This window comes from Ranitomeya variabilis, chromosome 2 (genome assembly GCF_051348905.1).
Source record: "Ranitomeya variabilis isolate aRanVar5 chromosome 2, aRanVar5.hap1, whole genome shotgun sequence".
In the NCBI taxonomy this organism is placed as follows: Eukaryota; Metazoa; Chordata; class Amphibia; order Anura; family Dendrobatidae; genus Ranitomeya; species Ranitomeya variabilis.
Genome location: NC_135233.1, coordinates 5,674,623 through 5,693,538, shown reverse-complemented (window position 1 = coordinate 5,693,538; position 18,916 = coordinate 5,674,623). Strand labels below are relative to the sequence as shown.

At 48.1% G+C, this 18,916-nt stretch overlaps 1 protein-coding gene across 3 annotated transcripts in view; it reads right to left on the bottom strand.

Moving 5' to 3' along the window:
- SLC22A7 (solute carrier family 22 member 7) overlaps nucleotides 1-18,916 on the bottom strand; it is a 123,958-nt gene that overhangs the window by 40,629 nt on the left and 64,413 nt on the right. For all 3 annotated transcript variants that reach the window (XM_077281893.1, XM_077281895.1, XM_077281894.1), the window contains 2 exons: nucleotides 9,288-9,456; nucleotides 8,390-8,513 (listed from right to left, as the gene is read on the bottom strand). In XM_077281893.1, the coding sequence (XP_077138008.1) occupies nucleotides 8,390-8,513; nucleotides 9,288-9,456 (293 nt within the window). The remainder of the gene's footprint in view (nucleotides 1-8,389; nucleotides 8,514-9,287; nucleotides 9,457-18,916) is intronic.

The following is an 18,916-nucleotide window of genomic DNA, read 5'->3' as shown; positions in this document are numbered from 1 at the left end:
CCCCGATCTCTAGTGCTCCCCATAGAATAATACCAGTCACGTATGCCTCGAAGGTTTCCTTTTTGGGCTTCATTTTTTCCCCTTCTACTATCGATATGGATCCTGTTAAAGTTCAGGCCATTTATGATTGGACTCAGCCTACATCTGTGAAGAGCCTTCAGAAATTTCTAGGCTTTGCTAATTGTTACCGTCGCTTCATCGCTAATTTTTCTTGTGTTGTTAAACCGTTGACTGATTTGACCAAGAAAGGTGCTGATGTGGTGAATTGGTCCTCTGCGGCCATTGAGACTTTTCGGGAGTTGAAACGTCGTTTCTCTTCGGCCCCTGTGTTGTGTCAGCCAGATGTTTCACTCCCTTTTCAGGTCGAGGTTGATGCTTCTGAGATTGGAGCAGGGGCTGTTTTGTCTCAAAGATCTTCTGATGGCTCTGTGATGAAGCCATGTGCTTTCTTTTCTAGAAAGTTTTCGCCTGCTGAGCGTAATTATGATGTTGGCAATCGGGAGTTGTTGGCTATGAAGTGGGCGTTCGAGGAGTGGCGACATTGGCTTGAGGGAGCCAAGCATCGAGTAGTGGTCTTAACGGATCACAAGAATCTGACTTATCTCGAGTCTGCTAAGCGTTTGAATCCTAGACAGGCTCGATGGTCGCTGTTTTTCTCCCGTTTCAATTTTGTAGTTTCATACCTTCCGGGTTCTAAGAATGTGAAGGCCGATGCCCTTTCAAGGAGTTTTGTGCCTGATTCCCCGGGAGTTCCTGAGCCGGCTGGTATTCTCAAAGAGGGGGTAATTCTGTCTGCCATCTCACCTGATTTGCGGCGGGCGCTGCAGGAGTTTCAGGCTGATAGACCTGACCGTTGTCCAGCAGAGAAACTGTTTGTCCCTGATAGATGGACTAGTAGAGTTATCTCTGAGGTTCATTGTTCGGTGTTGGCTGGTCATCCTGGGATTTTTGGTACCAGAGATTTGGTGGCTAGGTCCTTTTGGTGGCCTTCCTTGTCACGGGATGTGCGTTCTTTTGTGCAGTCCTGTGGGACTTGTGCTCGGGCCAAGCCCTGCTGTTCTCGTGCCAGTGGGTTACTTTTGCCCTTGCCAGTCCCGAAAAGGCCTTGGACGCATGTTTCCATGGATTTTATTTCAGATCTCCCTGTCTCTCAAAGGATGTCGGTCATTTGGGTGGTTTGTGATCGCTTCTCTAAGATGGTCCATTTGGTACCCTTGCCTAAATTACCTACCTCCTCTGATTTGGTTCCACTATTTTTCCAGCATGTGGTTCGTTTGCATGGCATTCCGGAGAACATCGTGTCGGACAGAGGTTCCCAGTTTGTTTCAAGGTTTTGGCGGTCCTTTTGTGCTAAGATGGGCATTGATTTGTCTTTCTCTTCGGCTTTCCATCCTCAGACAAATGGCCAAACCGAACGAACTAATCAGACTTTGGAGACCTATCTGAGATGCTTTGTTTCTGCTGATCAGGATGATTGGGTGACCTTCTTGCCATTGGCTGAGTTCGCCCTTAATAATCGGGCCAGTTCGGCTACTTTGGTTTCGCCTTTTTTTTGTAATTCTGGTTTTCATCCTCGTTTTTCTTCAGGGCAGGTTGAGCCTTCGGACTGTCCTGGTGTGGATTCTGTGGTGGACAGGTTGCAGCAAATTTTGACTCATGTAGTGGACAATTTGACATTGTCCCAGGAGAAGGCTCAACGTTTCGCCAACAGCGGTCGCTGTGTTGGTCCCCGACTTCGTGTTGGGGATTTGGTTTGGTTGTCGTCTCGTCATGTCCCTATGAAGGTTTCTTCTCCTAAGTTTAAGCCTCGTTTCATTGGTGATTATAAGATTTCTGAAATTCTCAATCCTGTGTCGTTTCGTTTGGTCCTTCCAGCTTCTTTTGCCATCCATAATGTGTTCCATAGGTCGTTGTTGCGGAGATATGTGGCGCCTATGGTTCCCTCTGTTGATCCTCCTGCCCCGGTGTTGGTCGAGGGGGAGTTGGAGTATGTGGTGCAGAAGATTTTGGATTTTCGTATTTCGAGACGGAAACTTCAGTACCTGGTCAAATGGAAGGGCTATGGTCAGGAGGATAATTCCTGGGTTTTTGCCTCCGAAGTCCATGCAGCCGAGTTGGTTCGTGCCTTTCATTTGGCTCGTCCTGATCGGCCTGGGGGCTCTGGTGAGGGTTCAGTGACCCCTCCTCAAGGGGGGGGTACTGTTGTGAATTCCGTTCTCGAACTCCCTCCTGTGGTCATGAATGGTACTTTGGCGAGTTCTGTCCGTGGACTCCCTCTGGTGGCTGCGAGTGGAACTGCTGGTTCTGAGGTCGCTTCCTCAGCTGCCCTCGTTTGCGGCTAGGCTGGCTTCTCTATTTAACTCCACTCAGATCGTTACTCCATGCCAGCTGTCAATGTATTAGTACTGGTTCAGATCTCTCTCGGATCTTTCTGATGACCTGTCTACTCCAGCAGAAGCTAAGTCCCTGCTAGTTCATTTGTTGTTCATTGTGTACTGAATATATTTCTTAGTACTTGCTAAGTTCTAGTCCAGCTTGCTAACATGATATTGCCTTGCTAGCTGGAAGCTCTGGGTTGCAGAGTGGCACCTCCGCACCGTGAGTCGGTGCGGGGGTCTTTTTGCACACTCTGTGTGGCTTTTTGTAGTTTTTTGTGCTGACTGCATAGATTCCTTTCCTATCCTCAATCTATTTAGTAAGTCTGGCCTCCTTTGCTGAAACCTGTTTCATCCCTGTGTTTGTGACTTTCCCCTTAACTCACAGTTAATATATGTGGGGGGCTGCCTTTACCTTTGGGGAATTTCTCTGAGGCAAGGTAAGGCTTATTTTCCTATATTTAGGGGTAGTTAGCTCTTAGGCTGTGAAGAGGCGTCTAGGGAGAGTTAGGTACGCTCCACAGCTATTTCTAGTGTGTGTGTTATAAGATTAGGATTTGTGGTCAGCAGAGTTCCCACTTCCCAGAGCTTGTCCTGTCTTCTAGTTTAACCATCAGGTCATTCCAGGTGCACCTAACCACCAGGTCCATAACACTCCCCATAGAATAATACCAGTCACATATGCTCTGATCTCTAGTGCTCCCCAGAAAATAATTCCAGTCACGTATGCCTCGATCTCTAGACCTCTCCATAGAATAATACCAGTCACGTATGCCCCGATCTCCAGTGCTCCCCATAGAATAATACCAGTCACGTATGCCCCGATCTCTAGCACTCCCCATAGAATAATACCAGTCACGTATACCCAGATCTCTAGTGCTCCCCATAGAATAATACCAGTCACGTATGCCCCGATCTCTAGTGCTCCCCATAGAATAATACCAGTCACATATGCCCCGATCTCTAGACCTCTCCATAGAATAACACCAGTCATGTATGCCCCTATCTCTAGTGCTCCCCATAGAATAATACCAGTAACGTATGCCCCGATCTCTAGTGCTCCCCATAGAATACCCTTCACGTATGCCCCGATCTCTAGTGCTCCCCATACAATAATACCAGTCACATATGCCCCGATCTCTAGTTCTCCCCATAGAGTAATACCAGTCACATATGCCCTGATCTCTAGTGCTCCCCATAGAATAATACCAGTCACATATGCCCTGATCTATAGTGTCCCCATATAATACCAGTCACATATACTCTGATCTATAGTGCCCCCATATAATATCAGTCACATATACCCTGATCTATAGTGTCCCCCTATACCAGTCACATATGCCCTGAGCTATAGTGCTCCCCATAGAATAATACCAGTCACGTATGCCCCGATCTCTAGACCTCTCCATAGAATAATACTAGTCACATATGCCCTGATCTCTAGCGCTCCCCATAGAATAATACCAGTCACGTATGCCCTGATCTCTAGTGCTCCCCATAGAATAATACCAGTCACATATGCCCCGAACTCTAGTGCTCCCCATAGAATAATACCAGTCACATATGCCCCGAACTCTAGTGCTCCCCATAGAATAATACCAGTCACATATGCCCCGAACTCTAGTGCTCCCCATAGAATAATACCAGTCACATATGCCCCGAACTCTAGTGCTCCCCATAGAATAATACCAGTCACGTATGCCCCGATCTCTAGACCTCTCCATAGAATAATACCAGTCACGTATGCCCCGATCTCTAGTGCTCCCCATACAATAATACCAGTCACATATGCCCTGATCTCTAGTGCTCCCCATAGAATAATACCAGTCACGTATGCCCCGATCTCTAGACCTCTCCATAGAATAATACTAGTCAAGTATGCCCCGATGTCTAGTGCTCCCCATAGAATAATACCAGTCACGTATGCCCCGATCTCTAGTGCTCCCCATAAAATAATACCAGTCACGTATGCCCCGATCTCTAGACCTCTCCATAGAATAACACCAGTCACGTATGCCCCGATCTCTAGTGCTCCCCATACAATACCACCAGTCACATATGCCCTGATCTCTAGTGCTCCCCATAGAATAATACCAGTCACGTATGCCCTGATCTCTAGTGCTCCCCATAGAATAATACCAGTCACGTATGCCCCGATCTCTAGACCTCTCCATAGAATAATACTAGTCAAGTATGCCCCGATCTCTAGTGCTCCCCATAGAATAATACCAGTCACGTATGCCCCGATCTCTAGTGCTCCCCATAAAATAATACCAGTCACGTATGCCCGATCTCTAGACCTCTCCATAGAATAACACCAGTCACGTATGCCCCTATCTCTAGTGCTCCCCATAGAATAATACCAGTCACGTATGCCCCGATCTCTAGTGCTCCCCATAGAATACCCTTCACGTATGCCCTGATCTCTAGTGCTCCCCATAGAATAATACCAGTCACATATGCCCTGATCTCTAGTGCTCCCCATAGAATAATACCAGTCACGTATGCCCCGATCTCTAGACCTCTCCATAGAATAATACTAGTCAAGTATGCCCCGATCTCTAGTGCTCCCCATAGAATAATACCAGTCACGTATGCCCCGATCTCTAGTGCTCCCCATAATTAATACCAGTCACGTATGCCCCGATCTCTAGACCTCTCCATAGAATAACACCAGTCACGTATGCCCCGATCTCTAGTGCTCCCCATACAATAATACCAGTCACATATGCCCTGATCTCTAGTGCTCCCCATAGAATAATACCAGTCACGTATGCCCCGATCTCTAGACCTCTCCATAGAATAATACTAGTCAAGTATGCCCCGATCTCTAGTGCTCCCCATAGAATAATACCAGTCACGTATGCCCCGATCTCTAGTGCTCCCCATAAAATAATACCAGTCACGTATGCCCCGATCTCTAGACCTCTCCATAGAATAACACCAGTCACGTATGCCCCTATCTCTAGTGCTCCCCATAGAATAATACCAGTCACGTATGCCCCGATCTCTAGTGCTCCCCATAGAATACCCTTCACGTATGCCCCGATCTCTAGTGCTCCCCATACAATAATACCAGTCACATATGCCCTGATCTCTAGTGCTCTCCATAGAATAATACTAGTCAAGTATGCCCCGATCTCTAGTGCTCCCCATGCAATACCAGTCACATATGCCCTGATCTATAGTGCCCCATATAATACCAGTCACATACACCCTGATCTATAGTGTCCCCATATAATACCAGTCACATATGCCCTGATCTATAGTGCCCCATATAACACCAGTCACATATGCCCTGATCTATAGTGTCCCCATATAATACCAGTCACATACACCCTGATCTATAGTGCCCCCATATAATACCAGTCACGTATGCCCCTATCTCTAGTGCTCCCCATAGAATAATACCAGTCACGTATGCCCTGATCTCTAGACCTCTCCATAGAATAATACCAGTCACATATGCCCTGATCTCTAGTGCTCCTCATAGAATAATACCAGTCACATATGCCCCGATCTCTAGACCTCCCCATAGAATAATACCAGTCACGTATGCCTCGATCTCCAGTGCTCCCCATAGAATAATACCAGTCACATATGCCCCGATCTCTAGTGCTCCCCATAGAATAATACCAGTCACGTATGCCCCGATCTCCAGTGCTCCCCACAGAATAATACCAGTCACATATGCCCCGAACTCTAGTGCTCCCCATAGAATAATACCAGTTACATATGCTCTGATCTCTAGTGCTCCCCATAGAATAATACCAGTCACATATGCTCTGATCTCTAGTGCTCCCCAGAGAATAATTCCAGTCACGTATGCCCCGATCTCTAGACCTCTCCATAGAATAATTCCAGTCATGTATGCCTCGATCTCTAGACCTCTCCATAGAATAATACCAGTCACGTATGCCCCGATCTCTAGACCTCCCCATAGAATAATACCCTTCACGTATGCCCCGATCTCTAGCACTCCCCATAGAATAATACCAGTCACGTATACCCATATCTCTAGTGCTCCCCATAGAATAATACCAGTCACGTATGCCCCGATCTCTAGTGCTCCCCTTAGAATAATACCAGTCACGTATGCCCCGATCTCTAGTGCTCCCCTTAGAATAATACCAGTCACGTATGCCCCGATCTCTAGACCTCTCCATAGAATAACACCAGTCAGGTATGCCCCTATCTCTAGTGCTCCCCATAGAATAATACCAGTCACGTATGCCCCAATCTCTAGTGCTCCCCATAGATTAATACCCTTCACGTATGCCCCGATCTCTAGTGCTCCCCATACAATAATACCAGTCACGTATGCCCTGATCTCTAGACCTCTCCATAGAATAATACCAGTCACGTATGCCCCTATCTCTAGTGCTCCCCATAGAATAATACCAGTCATGTATGCCCCGATCTCTAGTGCTCCCCATAGAATAATACCCTTCACGTATGCCCCGATCTCTAGTGCTCCCCATACAATAATACCAGTCATGTATGTCCTGATCTCTAGACCTCTCCATAGAATAATACCAGTCACATATGCCCTGATCTCTAGTGCTCCTTATAGAATAATACCAGTCACGTATGCCCCGATCTCTAGTGCTCCCCATAGAATAATACCAGTCACGTATGCCCCGATCTCTAGTGCTCCCCACAGAATAATACCAGTCACATATGCCCCGAACTCTAGTGCTCCCCATAGAATAATACCAGTTACATATGCTCTGATCTCTAGTGCTCCCCATAGAATAATACCAGTCACATATGCTCTGATCTCTAGTGCTCCCCAGAGAATAATTCCAGTCACGTATGCCCCGATCTCTAGACCTCTCCATAGAATAATTCCAGTCATGTATGCCTCGATCTCTAGACCTCTCCATAGAATAATACCAGTCACGTATGCCCCGATCTCTAGACCTCCCCATAGAATAATACCCTTCACGTATGCCCCGATCTCTAGCGCTCCCCATAGAATAATACCAGTCACGTATACCCAGATCTCTAGTGCTCCCCATAGAATAATACCAGTCACGTATGCCCCGATCTCTAGTGCTCCCCTTAGAATAATACCAGTCACGTATGCCCCGATCTCTAGCGCTCCCCATAGAATAATACCAGTCACGTATGCCCCTATCTCTAGTGCTCCCCATAGAATAATTCCAGTCACGTATGCCCCGATCTCTAGTGCTCCCCATACAATAATACCAGTCACGTATGCCCCGATCTCTAGTGCTCCCCATAGATTAATACACTTCACGTATGCCCCGATCTCTAGTGCTCCCCATACAATAATACCAGTCACGTATGCCCTGATCTCTAGACCTCTCCATAGAATAATACCAGTCACGTATGCCCCTATCTCTAGTGCTCCCCATAGAATAATACCAGTCACGTATGCCCTGATCTCTAGACCTCTCCATAGAATAATACCAGTCACGTATGCCCCTATCTCTAGTGCTCCCCATAGAATAATACCAGTCACGTATGCCCCGATCTCTAGTGCTCCCCATAGAATAATACCCTTCACGTATGCCCCGATCTCTAGTGCTCCCCATACAATAATACCAGTCATGTATGTCCTGATCTCTAGACCTCTCCATAGAATAATACCAGTCACATATGCCCTGATCTCTAGTGCTCCCCATAGAATACCAGTCACATATGCCCCTATCTCTAGTGCTCCCCATAGAATACCAGTCACATATGTCCCGATCTCTAGTGCTCCCCATACAATAATACCAGTCACGTATGCCCTGATCTCTAGTGCTCCCCATACAATAATACCAGTCACGTATGCCCTGATTACTAGTGCCTCTTTAACCATAGATAAGAAGTTAATTAGTTTGTGTATCTGTTTAACGTTTTCATTTTAGACACATTGGAGTAATACTACAAAATGGTTGTAAGGTCTCCTCCAAAAAATCACTAGATCTAGCGAGTTTATAATAATTATCCAGTAGATTCCTCCTGACACAAAGCCATTGATCCAGTTATCGGCAGACTCTCACCTCCCTCTGCTTACTGATCCAGTCCAGCTTCCGGCCATTCATGGCAGCACATCGTGCCAGCTCCTTCTCCCCTCTCTCAATAAAACCCTTCGTCAGCAACCAGCGAGGCGATTCAGAAAGCCACCTGATGAGAGAGCAGAGAAAGGAAGAAGTGAGAGAAGAGAGGAATGGATAGAGGAAAGATGAAGAGAGGAAAAAGGAAGGTAGGAAGTGAGAGGAAATAAAGGAAGAGAGAAAATTAGAGAACAAAGGGAGGAAATAAGAGATGAGAAGGGAGGAAATATGAGATGGGAGGACGAGGACAGGAGATGAAAGAGGATAGGGAAGAAGAGATGAGAGAAGGGAGGAAAAATGAGTGGGGAAGGTGTGAAATGAGAGGAGAAGTGAAAATGTTAGAGGAGATGGGAAGCGAAGAAAAGGAAAAAAGTAAAGAGGAGAGAAGGAAAAAAGCAAAGGGGTGAGATAAAAAGCGAAAAGGAAAGAAAAGGAAAAACAAATTACAAAGAAGGAAATGATGAGAGAAAAGTTATAGGAATTAAAAAAAGAGGGGAAGAGAAAGAAATAAGGAACAATCAGGAAAAAAGGGCGAAGGACAGAGAAAAGGAGACGAGACGAAGAGGAAAGCGGAGCAAAACCAAAGATATTACAGTAAGAAAGTGGAGGAAAAAGAGGAAGTATGCAATGGAAGGAGGAGAGTGAAGAGCAGAGAGTAGAAAAGAGGGTAAGGAGGAAAGAAGAGTAGAAAGAAGGAAAACCAGGAGAGAGGAAAAGTCAAAACATAGGCAAGATGTTGAGACTGGAAATGTCTCCAGAGAATTTCACAATCTTGACATCTTGAGGAGCAGAGGCTGTGGACTTGGTGATAAAAGGCTGCGTTAGATCTTCAGGAGGTCCTTACCAGATGCTGACTATGCCCAGGACACTGGGGGCTGTGATTGATACCACCAGCCAGCGCCAGTCTCGGATTAGATAGGCGATCAGTGCCAGGAGAGCGCTTCCTATACTCCAGCAGAGGCTGGTAATGACTCCGGCCACGGTGCGGTGCTGCGTGTCCACCCACTCCAAACCTGTGGTTAGACAAGTCAATACATGGAAGGAACATCATTTTCCCCACATCCATCAGGTCTAGATCTACACATCTATTGTCATGATCCCACCAGGGGGTCGGTCAGTGGACGGAACGACACACACACAGCGGGATGGAAATGGGGAGAGGAAGAAGCTACCGATAGGGAATGATGGACGAGACACCTCCTGAGCTCCAACCTGAGCCTGTCCCTGCACTCCCCTAACGCCCTGAATGGGTCCTTTCCCCACCGCTGTCACGAACCTCATCCCTTGCTGTCACCTGACTCTGCCCTGGCAAGGACACTAGCCTCACCTCTGCAGATGGTACAATGCAGGGGGTGGTGACAAGCGCGAGACAGACAAGGTAAAAACACCACACTTAGCTTCTAGACTCTGGTGCCAAGCTCCACGCCACAGAGGACACAGAAACAGGACTCCAAACTCCAGAAGTAGCTGATATAGCGCTGACACAGAGAGCTGCAACTGCACAGCTGGTCTCCATAGAGAAACTCTATCACCAACACTCAGCTGATGCATCAGGTGACCATTTAAAGGATGGTGGGAGTGGTCACCACCACATCAGCTGACCTAGCAACTTTCCACGAATCCAAAAATGGATTGTGGCATCTATCTAGGGCTCTTCTCCCTTTGATGACCCAAGTTACATATCCCATAATAAGGTATAGACCCTACAAAGAAACCTTGCACAAAACGGGATATTGTCAAACAGTAAACTTTATTAAAGACTACAATATTAAAAATGACAAATATAAAAAAGAGAGACGGATTTGCTATTTGAAGGTGACAACTACACCATAGCCGCAGGTGAGAGGATAATGATAAGCTATACTCAAAGAAAAAATACGTTCATAGCAAAGAGAGCAAGTGTGCTAGTAATATATGAAACAAATAACATTCAGCTGGTGAAAAACATCCAGCAAGCACATCCAAGCTAAATGCAAGACGCTAAGTAACAATTATTGAAGCATAATTACCTCAGACCTGCGGCGCCACCCCTACGCGCGTTTCGGCTTGTGTGCCTTCCCCGGAAGGGTGCTCCTGATACCAGCGCGGTCCTGTAATAGGAGTCACCGGTGTATAATATCTGCCCCCGCCATGTCCATCTGTCATTACCACCATGTGGCAGAGTGGCTGGTGGTGCGGAGCTCCTGATACCAGCGCGGTCCTGTAATAGGAGTCACCGGTGTGTAATATCTGCCCCCGCCATGTCCATCTGTCATTACCACCATGTGGCAGAGTGGCTGCTGGTGTGGAGCTCTTGATACCAGCGCGGTCCTGTAATAGGAGTCACCGGTGTATAATATCTGCCCCCGCCATGTCCATCTGTCATTACCACCATGTGGCAGAGTGGCTGGTGGTGCGGAGCTCTTGATACCAGCGCGGTCCTGTAATAGGAGTCACCGGTGTGTAATATCTGCCCCCGCCATGTCCATCTGTCATTACCACCATGTGGCAGAGTGGCTGCTGGTGCGGAGCTCCTGATACCAGCGCGGTCCTGTAATAGGAGTCACCGGTGTATAATATCTGCCCCCGCCATGTCCATCTGTCATTACCACCATGTGGCAGAGTGGCTGGTGGTGCGGAGCTCTTGATACCAGCGCGGTCCTGTAATAGGAGTCACCGGTGTGTAATATCTGCCCCCGCCATGTCCATCTGTCATTACCACCATGTGGCAGAGTGGCTGCTGGTGTGGAGCTCCTGATACCAATGTGGTCCTGTAATAGGAGCCACCCGGATAACAAGTCCATCCATGACATTTCTTCCTTCCCAAAGTTCCCCATCACCTGTGAGTGATATTACTGAGAAGTTGAAGAAAGCGCAGAAACTCAGCCATGACGTGGAGATCCGTGAAAAATTAAAGAGCGGGGGGCCGAGTGCTGGGGAGCAGAGGGCAGAAAACTCTCCACCGCTCTGCTGACTCCATAACAGCACAGAAACTGCACCCTCACCAGAAGCTTAATGGCAAGGAAGCTGCATGCAGCCGTACATCACCAAGCACAATGCCGAGTGTCGGATGGAGTGGTGTAAGGCCGCCATCCCTGGACTCTGGAGGAGACGTGTTCTGTGCAGTGACGGATCGTTCTTCTCTGTGTCTGATTGAGGAGTCTGGGTTTGGTGATTCCAGGAGGATGTTGCCCCCTGACTGCATTGTGGCCCCTGTACAGATGGTGGAGGACGATAATGCTATGGGCTGTTATCAGGGGGCGGCCTCGGACCCTCCGCTCCAGTGATGGGAAATATTCATCTAGGGCAGCACGGTGGCTCAGTAGTTAGCACTGGAGTCCTGGGTCCAAATCCCACCAAGGACAACATCTGCAAGGACTTTGTATGTTCTCCCCGTGTTTGCGTGTTTCCTTCCCACATTCCAAAGACATACTGATAGGGAATGTAGATTGTGAGCCCCATCGGGGACAGCGATGATAATGTGTGCAAACTGTAAAGCGCTGCGGAATATGTTAGCGCTATATAAAAATAAAGATTATTATTATTATCTTCAGTACAAGAGATTGTGGACCATTGTAGTTTCAGCTTTGTGGGAACAGTTTAAGGAAAACCCCAGCAGATACGTACTCGTCATGTAATACCATCGGGAAGGAGTCTAATGGGCTCCAAATTAATTTTGTAGCCGGACAACGATACCCAACATCCAGCCAATGTCATTAATAATGAGGATATGCAAATTTCCTATGAACAGTGAATAAGGCGCATTGTGGTCTAACTTCCTCTTACAACACCTCATGCGCATGCCATTACTCTTTAAAGATATAAAGGCTAAAGGTCCCGTCACACTCAGCGACGCTGCGGCGATATAGACAACGAGCCGATCGCTGGAGCGTCGCTGTTTAGGTCGCTGTAGAGACGTCAAACACAGCAGCTCCAGAACGATGCAGGAGCGATCCAGTGACGTAACGGCGACTCACTTATCGTTCTCGCTGGTTGTTAGCTCCATGTAAAACATTGCTGGCATCGTTGCTTTTGATGTCAAACATGACGATACACGCCGACCTGACGACCAAATAAAGTTCTGGACTTCTAGCTCCGACCAGCGATATCACAGCGGGATCCAGATCGCTGCTGCGTGTCAAACACAACGAGATCGCTATCCAGGACGCTGAAACGTCACGGATCGTTGTCATTCTCGTTGTAAAGTTGCTGAGTGTGACGGTACCTTTAGTCTACCTCAACACGTCTGCATTCCTAGCAATTGATACCAAAGCAGAGTCTACTATGGGTGTGAACAGATCATTTACTTCCATTCTGCTGGCCAATCAAGACACAAGACAAGTCACTTGTGACAGACTTCCATAGGGCAATCTGAGAGCCCAGGACCTACAGACGATATAACTACCAGAAGATTGTCTCCTGATGAAGGCTCGGGCCTGAGCCAAAACGTTGGAAACCATTCTCTCTTGCATAAGATATATTAAAAAAACCTTGAAAGCAACAGTTCTGTCTTCACGTTTTTGGAATGTGCCGGGGTTAGATCTTTTGTATTAGTAATGAGGAGTCCTGGGGGTGATGATTCAGCCCTGAAACCAACAGTCTGGGATCACATGAAGAGACAGAAGGCACAAGCCTCACACACAGGAGATCTGCCCATCTCCTGCCGGGATCCTCCATAACCGGTGTACAAGTGACAAGTAGAAGTGATGGAGGCGACAGGCGGTCACCAGATACTGATGGACGCCATGGGCGGCCACCAGATATTGATGAAGGAGGTGTCGGACAATCACCAGATACTGATGGAGGAGGTGATGAGCGGTAACCAGATACTGATGGAGGAGGTGAGGAGCAGTCACCAGATACTGATGGAGGAGGTGAGGAGCAGTCACCAGATACTGATGGAGGAGGTGATGAGCAGTCACCAGATACTGATGATGGAGGTGATGGGTGGTAACCAGATACTGATGGAGGAGGTGAGGAGCAGTCACCAGATACTGATGGAGGAGGTGAGGAGCAGTCACCAGATACTGATGGAGGAGGTGAGGAGCAGTCACCAGATACTGATGGAGGAGGTGAGGAGCAGTCACCAGATACTGATGGAGGAGGTGATGAGCGGTAACCAGATACTGATGGAGGAGGTGATGAGCGGTAACCAGATACTGATGGAGGAGGTGATGAGCGGTCACCAGATACTGATGGACGCCATGGGCGGTCACCAGATATTGATGAAGGAGGTGTCGGACAATCACCAGATACTGATGATGGAGGTGATGAGCGGTAACCAGATACTGATGGAGGAGGTGAGGAGCAGTCACCAGATACTGATGATGGAGGTGATGGGTGGTAACCAGATACTGATGGAGGAGGTGAGGAGCAGTCACCAGATACTGATGGAGGAGGTGAGGAGCAGTCACCAGATACTGATGGAGGAGGTGATGAGCGGTAACCAGATACTGATGGAGGAGGTGATGAGCAGTCAACAGATACTGATGATGGAGGCCATGGGCAGTATCCAGATACTGATGGAGGAGGTGAGGAGCAGTCACCAGATACTAATGATGGAGGTGATGGGTGGTAACCAGATACTGATGGAGGAGGTAAGGAGCAGTCACCAGATACTGATGGAGGAGGTGAGGAGCAGTCACCAGATACTGATGGAGGAGGTGAGGAGCAGTCACCAGATACTGATGGAGGAGGTGATGAGCGATAACCAGATACTGATGATGGAGGTGATGAGTGGTAACCAGATACTGATAGAGGAGGTGATGAGCAGTCAACAGATACTGATGTTGGAGGCCATGAGCAGTAACCAGATACTGATGAAGGAGGTGTCGGATGATCACCAGATACTAATGATGCAGGTGACGACCAGTACCCAGATACTGATGAAGGAGGTGTAAGGAGGTGGCGGGGACCCTCAGTTGCTCCCTCTCTCCTGTACAGCGGACATGTGTGCCCCATACGGTGCCCAGACGGTTGGGCTCTAAGTTAATGTATTAACAATATGTATCACCTTTTTATTAATGTGTCTGTATGTCTGATGTTGTACTATTGCGACTGTACCATATTATGCCACATGTATGTAATTAGTTCAGGGTTAGAACAGGTTAACCAGAAGGGGCTGGGTTAGTAGCCTGGAAGAAGCAGCAATTTCCTGCTTCTGCAGCAGAGTCGGGCAGCCTTGCCCATGGCAAGACAAGCTCCAGCGATAGGAGCATAACACCCCCCCGGAGGGGAGGAAGTGCTGTTAAAGGACTACTGGGCAGCTGAAACGGGCACTAGGACTGTGCGAGTGCCCCATAAAGGACTCTGCTCCTCAAAACCGGACGGAAGTTGCTGGGACAGAATATCTGGATAGGGACAGCGCAGGAAGCATTATCTTCTCCATTTCATTGTTATTAAAGTTTTGCCACTGTTGGAGCTGAAGTGTGATGTGTGGTGCATCCAGAGGACGCCATCCCAGTATGGAAACCAACAGTGTGCCAGAGGTAACCAACTGTGCTATAAGGCTTGGATTGGAACTGTCTTTTTATGTGCAAGGGGCTGGGATGCTCACTGACTGTGAACTAGTGGAGTCATCCATGACTACCACCCCCTGCCACCTTGTTACAGAGGTGTCAGACGATCACCAGATACTGATGAAGGAGGTGATGGGTGGTCACTAGTGATGAGCGAATATACTCGTTACTCGAGATTTCTCGAGCATGCTCGGGTGTCCTCCGAGTATTTTTTAGTGCTCGGAGATTTAGTTTTCATTACCGCAGCTGAATGATTTACATCTGTTAGCCAGCCTGAGTACATGTGGGGGTTGCCTGGTTGCTAGGGAATCCCCACATGTAATCAAGCTGGCTAATAGCTGTAAATCTTTCAGCTGCGGCAAAGAAATTAAATCTTTGAGCACTAAAAAATACTTGGAGGACCCCCGAGCATGCTCAGGAAATCTCGAGTAACGAGTATATTTGCTCACCACTAGTGGTCTCCAGATACTGATGAAGGAGGTGATGGATGGTCACCAGATACTGATGATGGAGGTGACAAGCGGTCACCAGATACTGATGAAGGAGGTGTTGGACAATCACCAGATACTAATGATGGAAGTGACGAGCTGTTACCAAATACTGATGAAGGAGGTGAGGGGCAGTCACTAGATACTAATGATGGAGGTGACGAACGGTCATGAGATACTGATGAAGGTGTCGGGCGATCAGCAGATACTAATGATGGAGAAACGGATCACCTCCCAGCGAACTGAATACAGAGTCCTCGTCTCAGGGCTTCCCCCATCGGGAAGTTGGCGGGATCTAAGAGATCATATGAGAGAAGCTGGAGATGTCTGCTATGCTCATGTGCACAGGGATGGAATGGGGATTGTAGAGTTTATTCACAAGGACGACATGGAATATGCTGTTAGGAAACTGGATGATACAAAGTTTGGTTCTCATGAAGGTGAAACCTCTTACATTCATGTCAGTGCTTAAAAACATGCTGATGGACTGTCCCCGATAAGTGGAGAAGAATGATTGGAAGCCTATCATGTCTGGCTAATTAAGATGGTTAGGTATGTGACGACACAGCCTAAATCTCATTTGCCAAGACGTCTGGATAATTAAGAATAAATGCTATGTGCACACGTAGGGAGTGGGGTGCAGAATTCTCTGCACAAAATCCGCATCTCCTGGCAGAATCCGCAGCTGTGGATTTGCCGCGGTTTTTATGCGGATTTTGTGTGGATTTGCTGCGGTTTTTCCCACTGCGGATTTCTATCATGGAGGGGTGCAGAAACGCTGCAGATCCGCACAAAAGAAGTGACATGCACTCCTTTTAAATCCGCAACATTTCCGTACTGATTTTTCCGCACCGTCTGCACAACTTTTTTTTTTAGGCTACTTTCACACTAGCGTCGTGCACTGCACCTCGCTATGCGTCGTTTGGCAGAAAAAACGCATCCTGCAAAAGTGCTTGCAGGATGCGTTTTTTCTCCATAGACTGTTATTAGCGACGCAGTGCGACGCATTGCCACACGTTGCAACCGTCGTGCTGCGTCGGACCGTCGCCACCAAAAAACGTTGCTTGTAACGTTTTTTGGTGCGTCGTCTGCAGCATTTCCGGAACTCCGCCCCTGCCTCCCCGCACCTTACAATGGGGCAGCGGATGTGTTGGAAAACTGCATCCGCTGCCCCCGTTGTGCGGCGCATTCACAGCTAGCGTCGGTGCGCTGCAACGTCGCTAGTGTGAAAGTAGCCTAACCCATTGATTTACATTGTACTGTAAAATCACAGTGCGGATCTGCAGCGTTTCTGCGCAGAAAAATCCACTGCAGATCCGCACTAAATCCGCATCGTGTGCACATAGCCTTAATATAGATAAATGTAAAGTTATGCACCTAGGAGGGAGGAATCCTATTGCTGCATATACATTAAATGGGAGTGTATTCGGGACTACAGGACAGGAGGAGGACGGGGGATCGGGGTACAAGTAATCTAAGCATCGGTACTCCAATGTCAGGCAGCAGCAGCAAAAGCAAACAAGATTTTAGAGTGTATAAAAAGAGAGATAAAATCCCGCGATCCCAATGTATTATTACCCCTTTATAAATCACTGGTGAGGCCACATCTAGAATATGGGATCCAATTGTGGGCTCCATGTTTAAAAAAGGACGTTCAGAAGTTAGAGTCGGTTCAAAAGCAGCAACTAGATTATTACACGGGATGGAGGCCTCTCCTCTATTACACGGGATGGAGGCCTCTCCTACATTACACGGGATGGAGGCCTCTCCTACATTACACGGGATGGAGGCCTCTCCTACATTACACGGGATGGAGGCCTCTCCTACATTACACGGGATGGAGGCCTCTCCTACATTACACGGGATGGAGGCCTCTCCTACATTACACGGGATGGAGGCCTCTCCTACATTACACGGGATGGAGGCCTCTCCTACATTACACGGGATGGAGGCCTCTCCTACATTACACGGGATGGAGGCCTCTACTACATTACACGGGATGGAGGCCTCTACTACATTACACGGGATGGAGGCCTCTACTACATTACACGGGATGGAGGCCTCTCCTACATTACACGGGATGGAGGCCTCCACTACATTACACGGGATGGAGGCCTCTCCTACATTACACGGGATGGAGGCCTCTCCTACATTACACGGGATGGAGGCCTCTCCTACATTACACGGGATGGAGGCCTCTCCTACATTACACGGGATGGAGGCCTCTCCTACATTGCACGGGATGGAGGCCTCTCCTACAATACACGGAATGGAGGCCTCTCCTACATTACACGGGATGGAGGCCTCTCCTATATTACATGGGATGGAGGCCTCTACTACATTACACAGGATGGAAGCCTCTCCTACATTACACGGAATGGAGGCCTCTCCTACATTACACGGGATGGAGGCCTCTACTACATTACATGGGATGGAGGCCTCTCCTACATTACACGGGATGGAGGCCTCTCCTACATTACACGGGATGGAGGCCTCTCCTACATTACACGGGATGGAGGCCTCTACTACATTACACAGGATGGAAGCCTCTCCTACATTACACGGGATGGAGGCCTCTCCTACATTACACGGGATGGAGGCCTCTCCTACATTACACGGGATGGAGGCCTCTCCTACATTACACAGGATGGAGGCCTCTCCTATATTACACTGGATGGAGGCCTCCTATATTACAGGGAATGGAAGCCTCTCCTATATTATATGGGATGGAGGCCTCTCCTCTATTATACGGGATGGAGGCCTCTCCTCTATTACACAGGATGGAGGCCTCTCCTATATTACACGGGACGAGGCCTCTCCTACATTACACAGGATGGAGGCCTCTCCTATATTACACAGGATGGAGGCCTCTCCTACATTACACAGGATGGAGGCCTCTCCTACATTACACAGGATGGAGGCCTCTCTTACATTACACAGGATGGAGGCCTCTCCTACATTACACAGGATGGAGGCCTCTCCTATATTACACAGGATGGAGGCCTCTCCTACATTACACAGGATGGAGGCCTCTCCTACATTACACAGGATGGAGTCCTCTCCTACATTACACGGGATGGAGGCCTCTCCTACATTACACAGGATGGAGTCCTCTCCTACATTACACAGGATGGAGGCCTCTCCTACATTACATGGGATGGAGGCCTCTCCTACATTACACGGGATGGAGGCCTCTCCTACATTACACAGGATGGAGTCCTCTCCTACATTACACAGGATGGAGGCCTCTCCTACATTACACAGGATGGAGTCCTCTCCTACATTACACGGGATGGAGGCCTCTCCTACATTACACAGGATGGAGTCCTCTCCTACATTACACAGGATGGAGGCCTCTCCTACATTACATGGGATGGAGGCCTCTCCTACATTACACAGGATGGAGGCCTCTCTTACATTACACAGGATGGAGGCCTCTCTTACATTACACAGGATGGAGGCCTCTCCTATATTACACAGGATGGAGG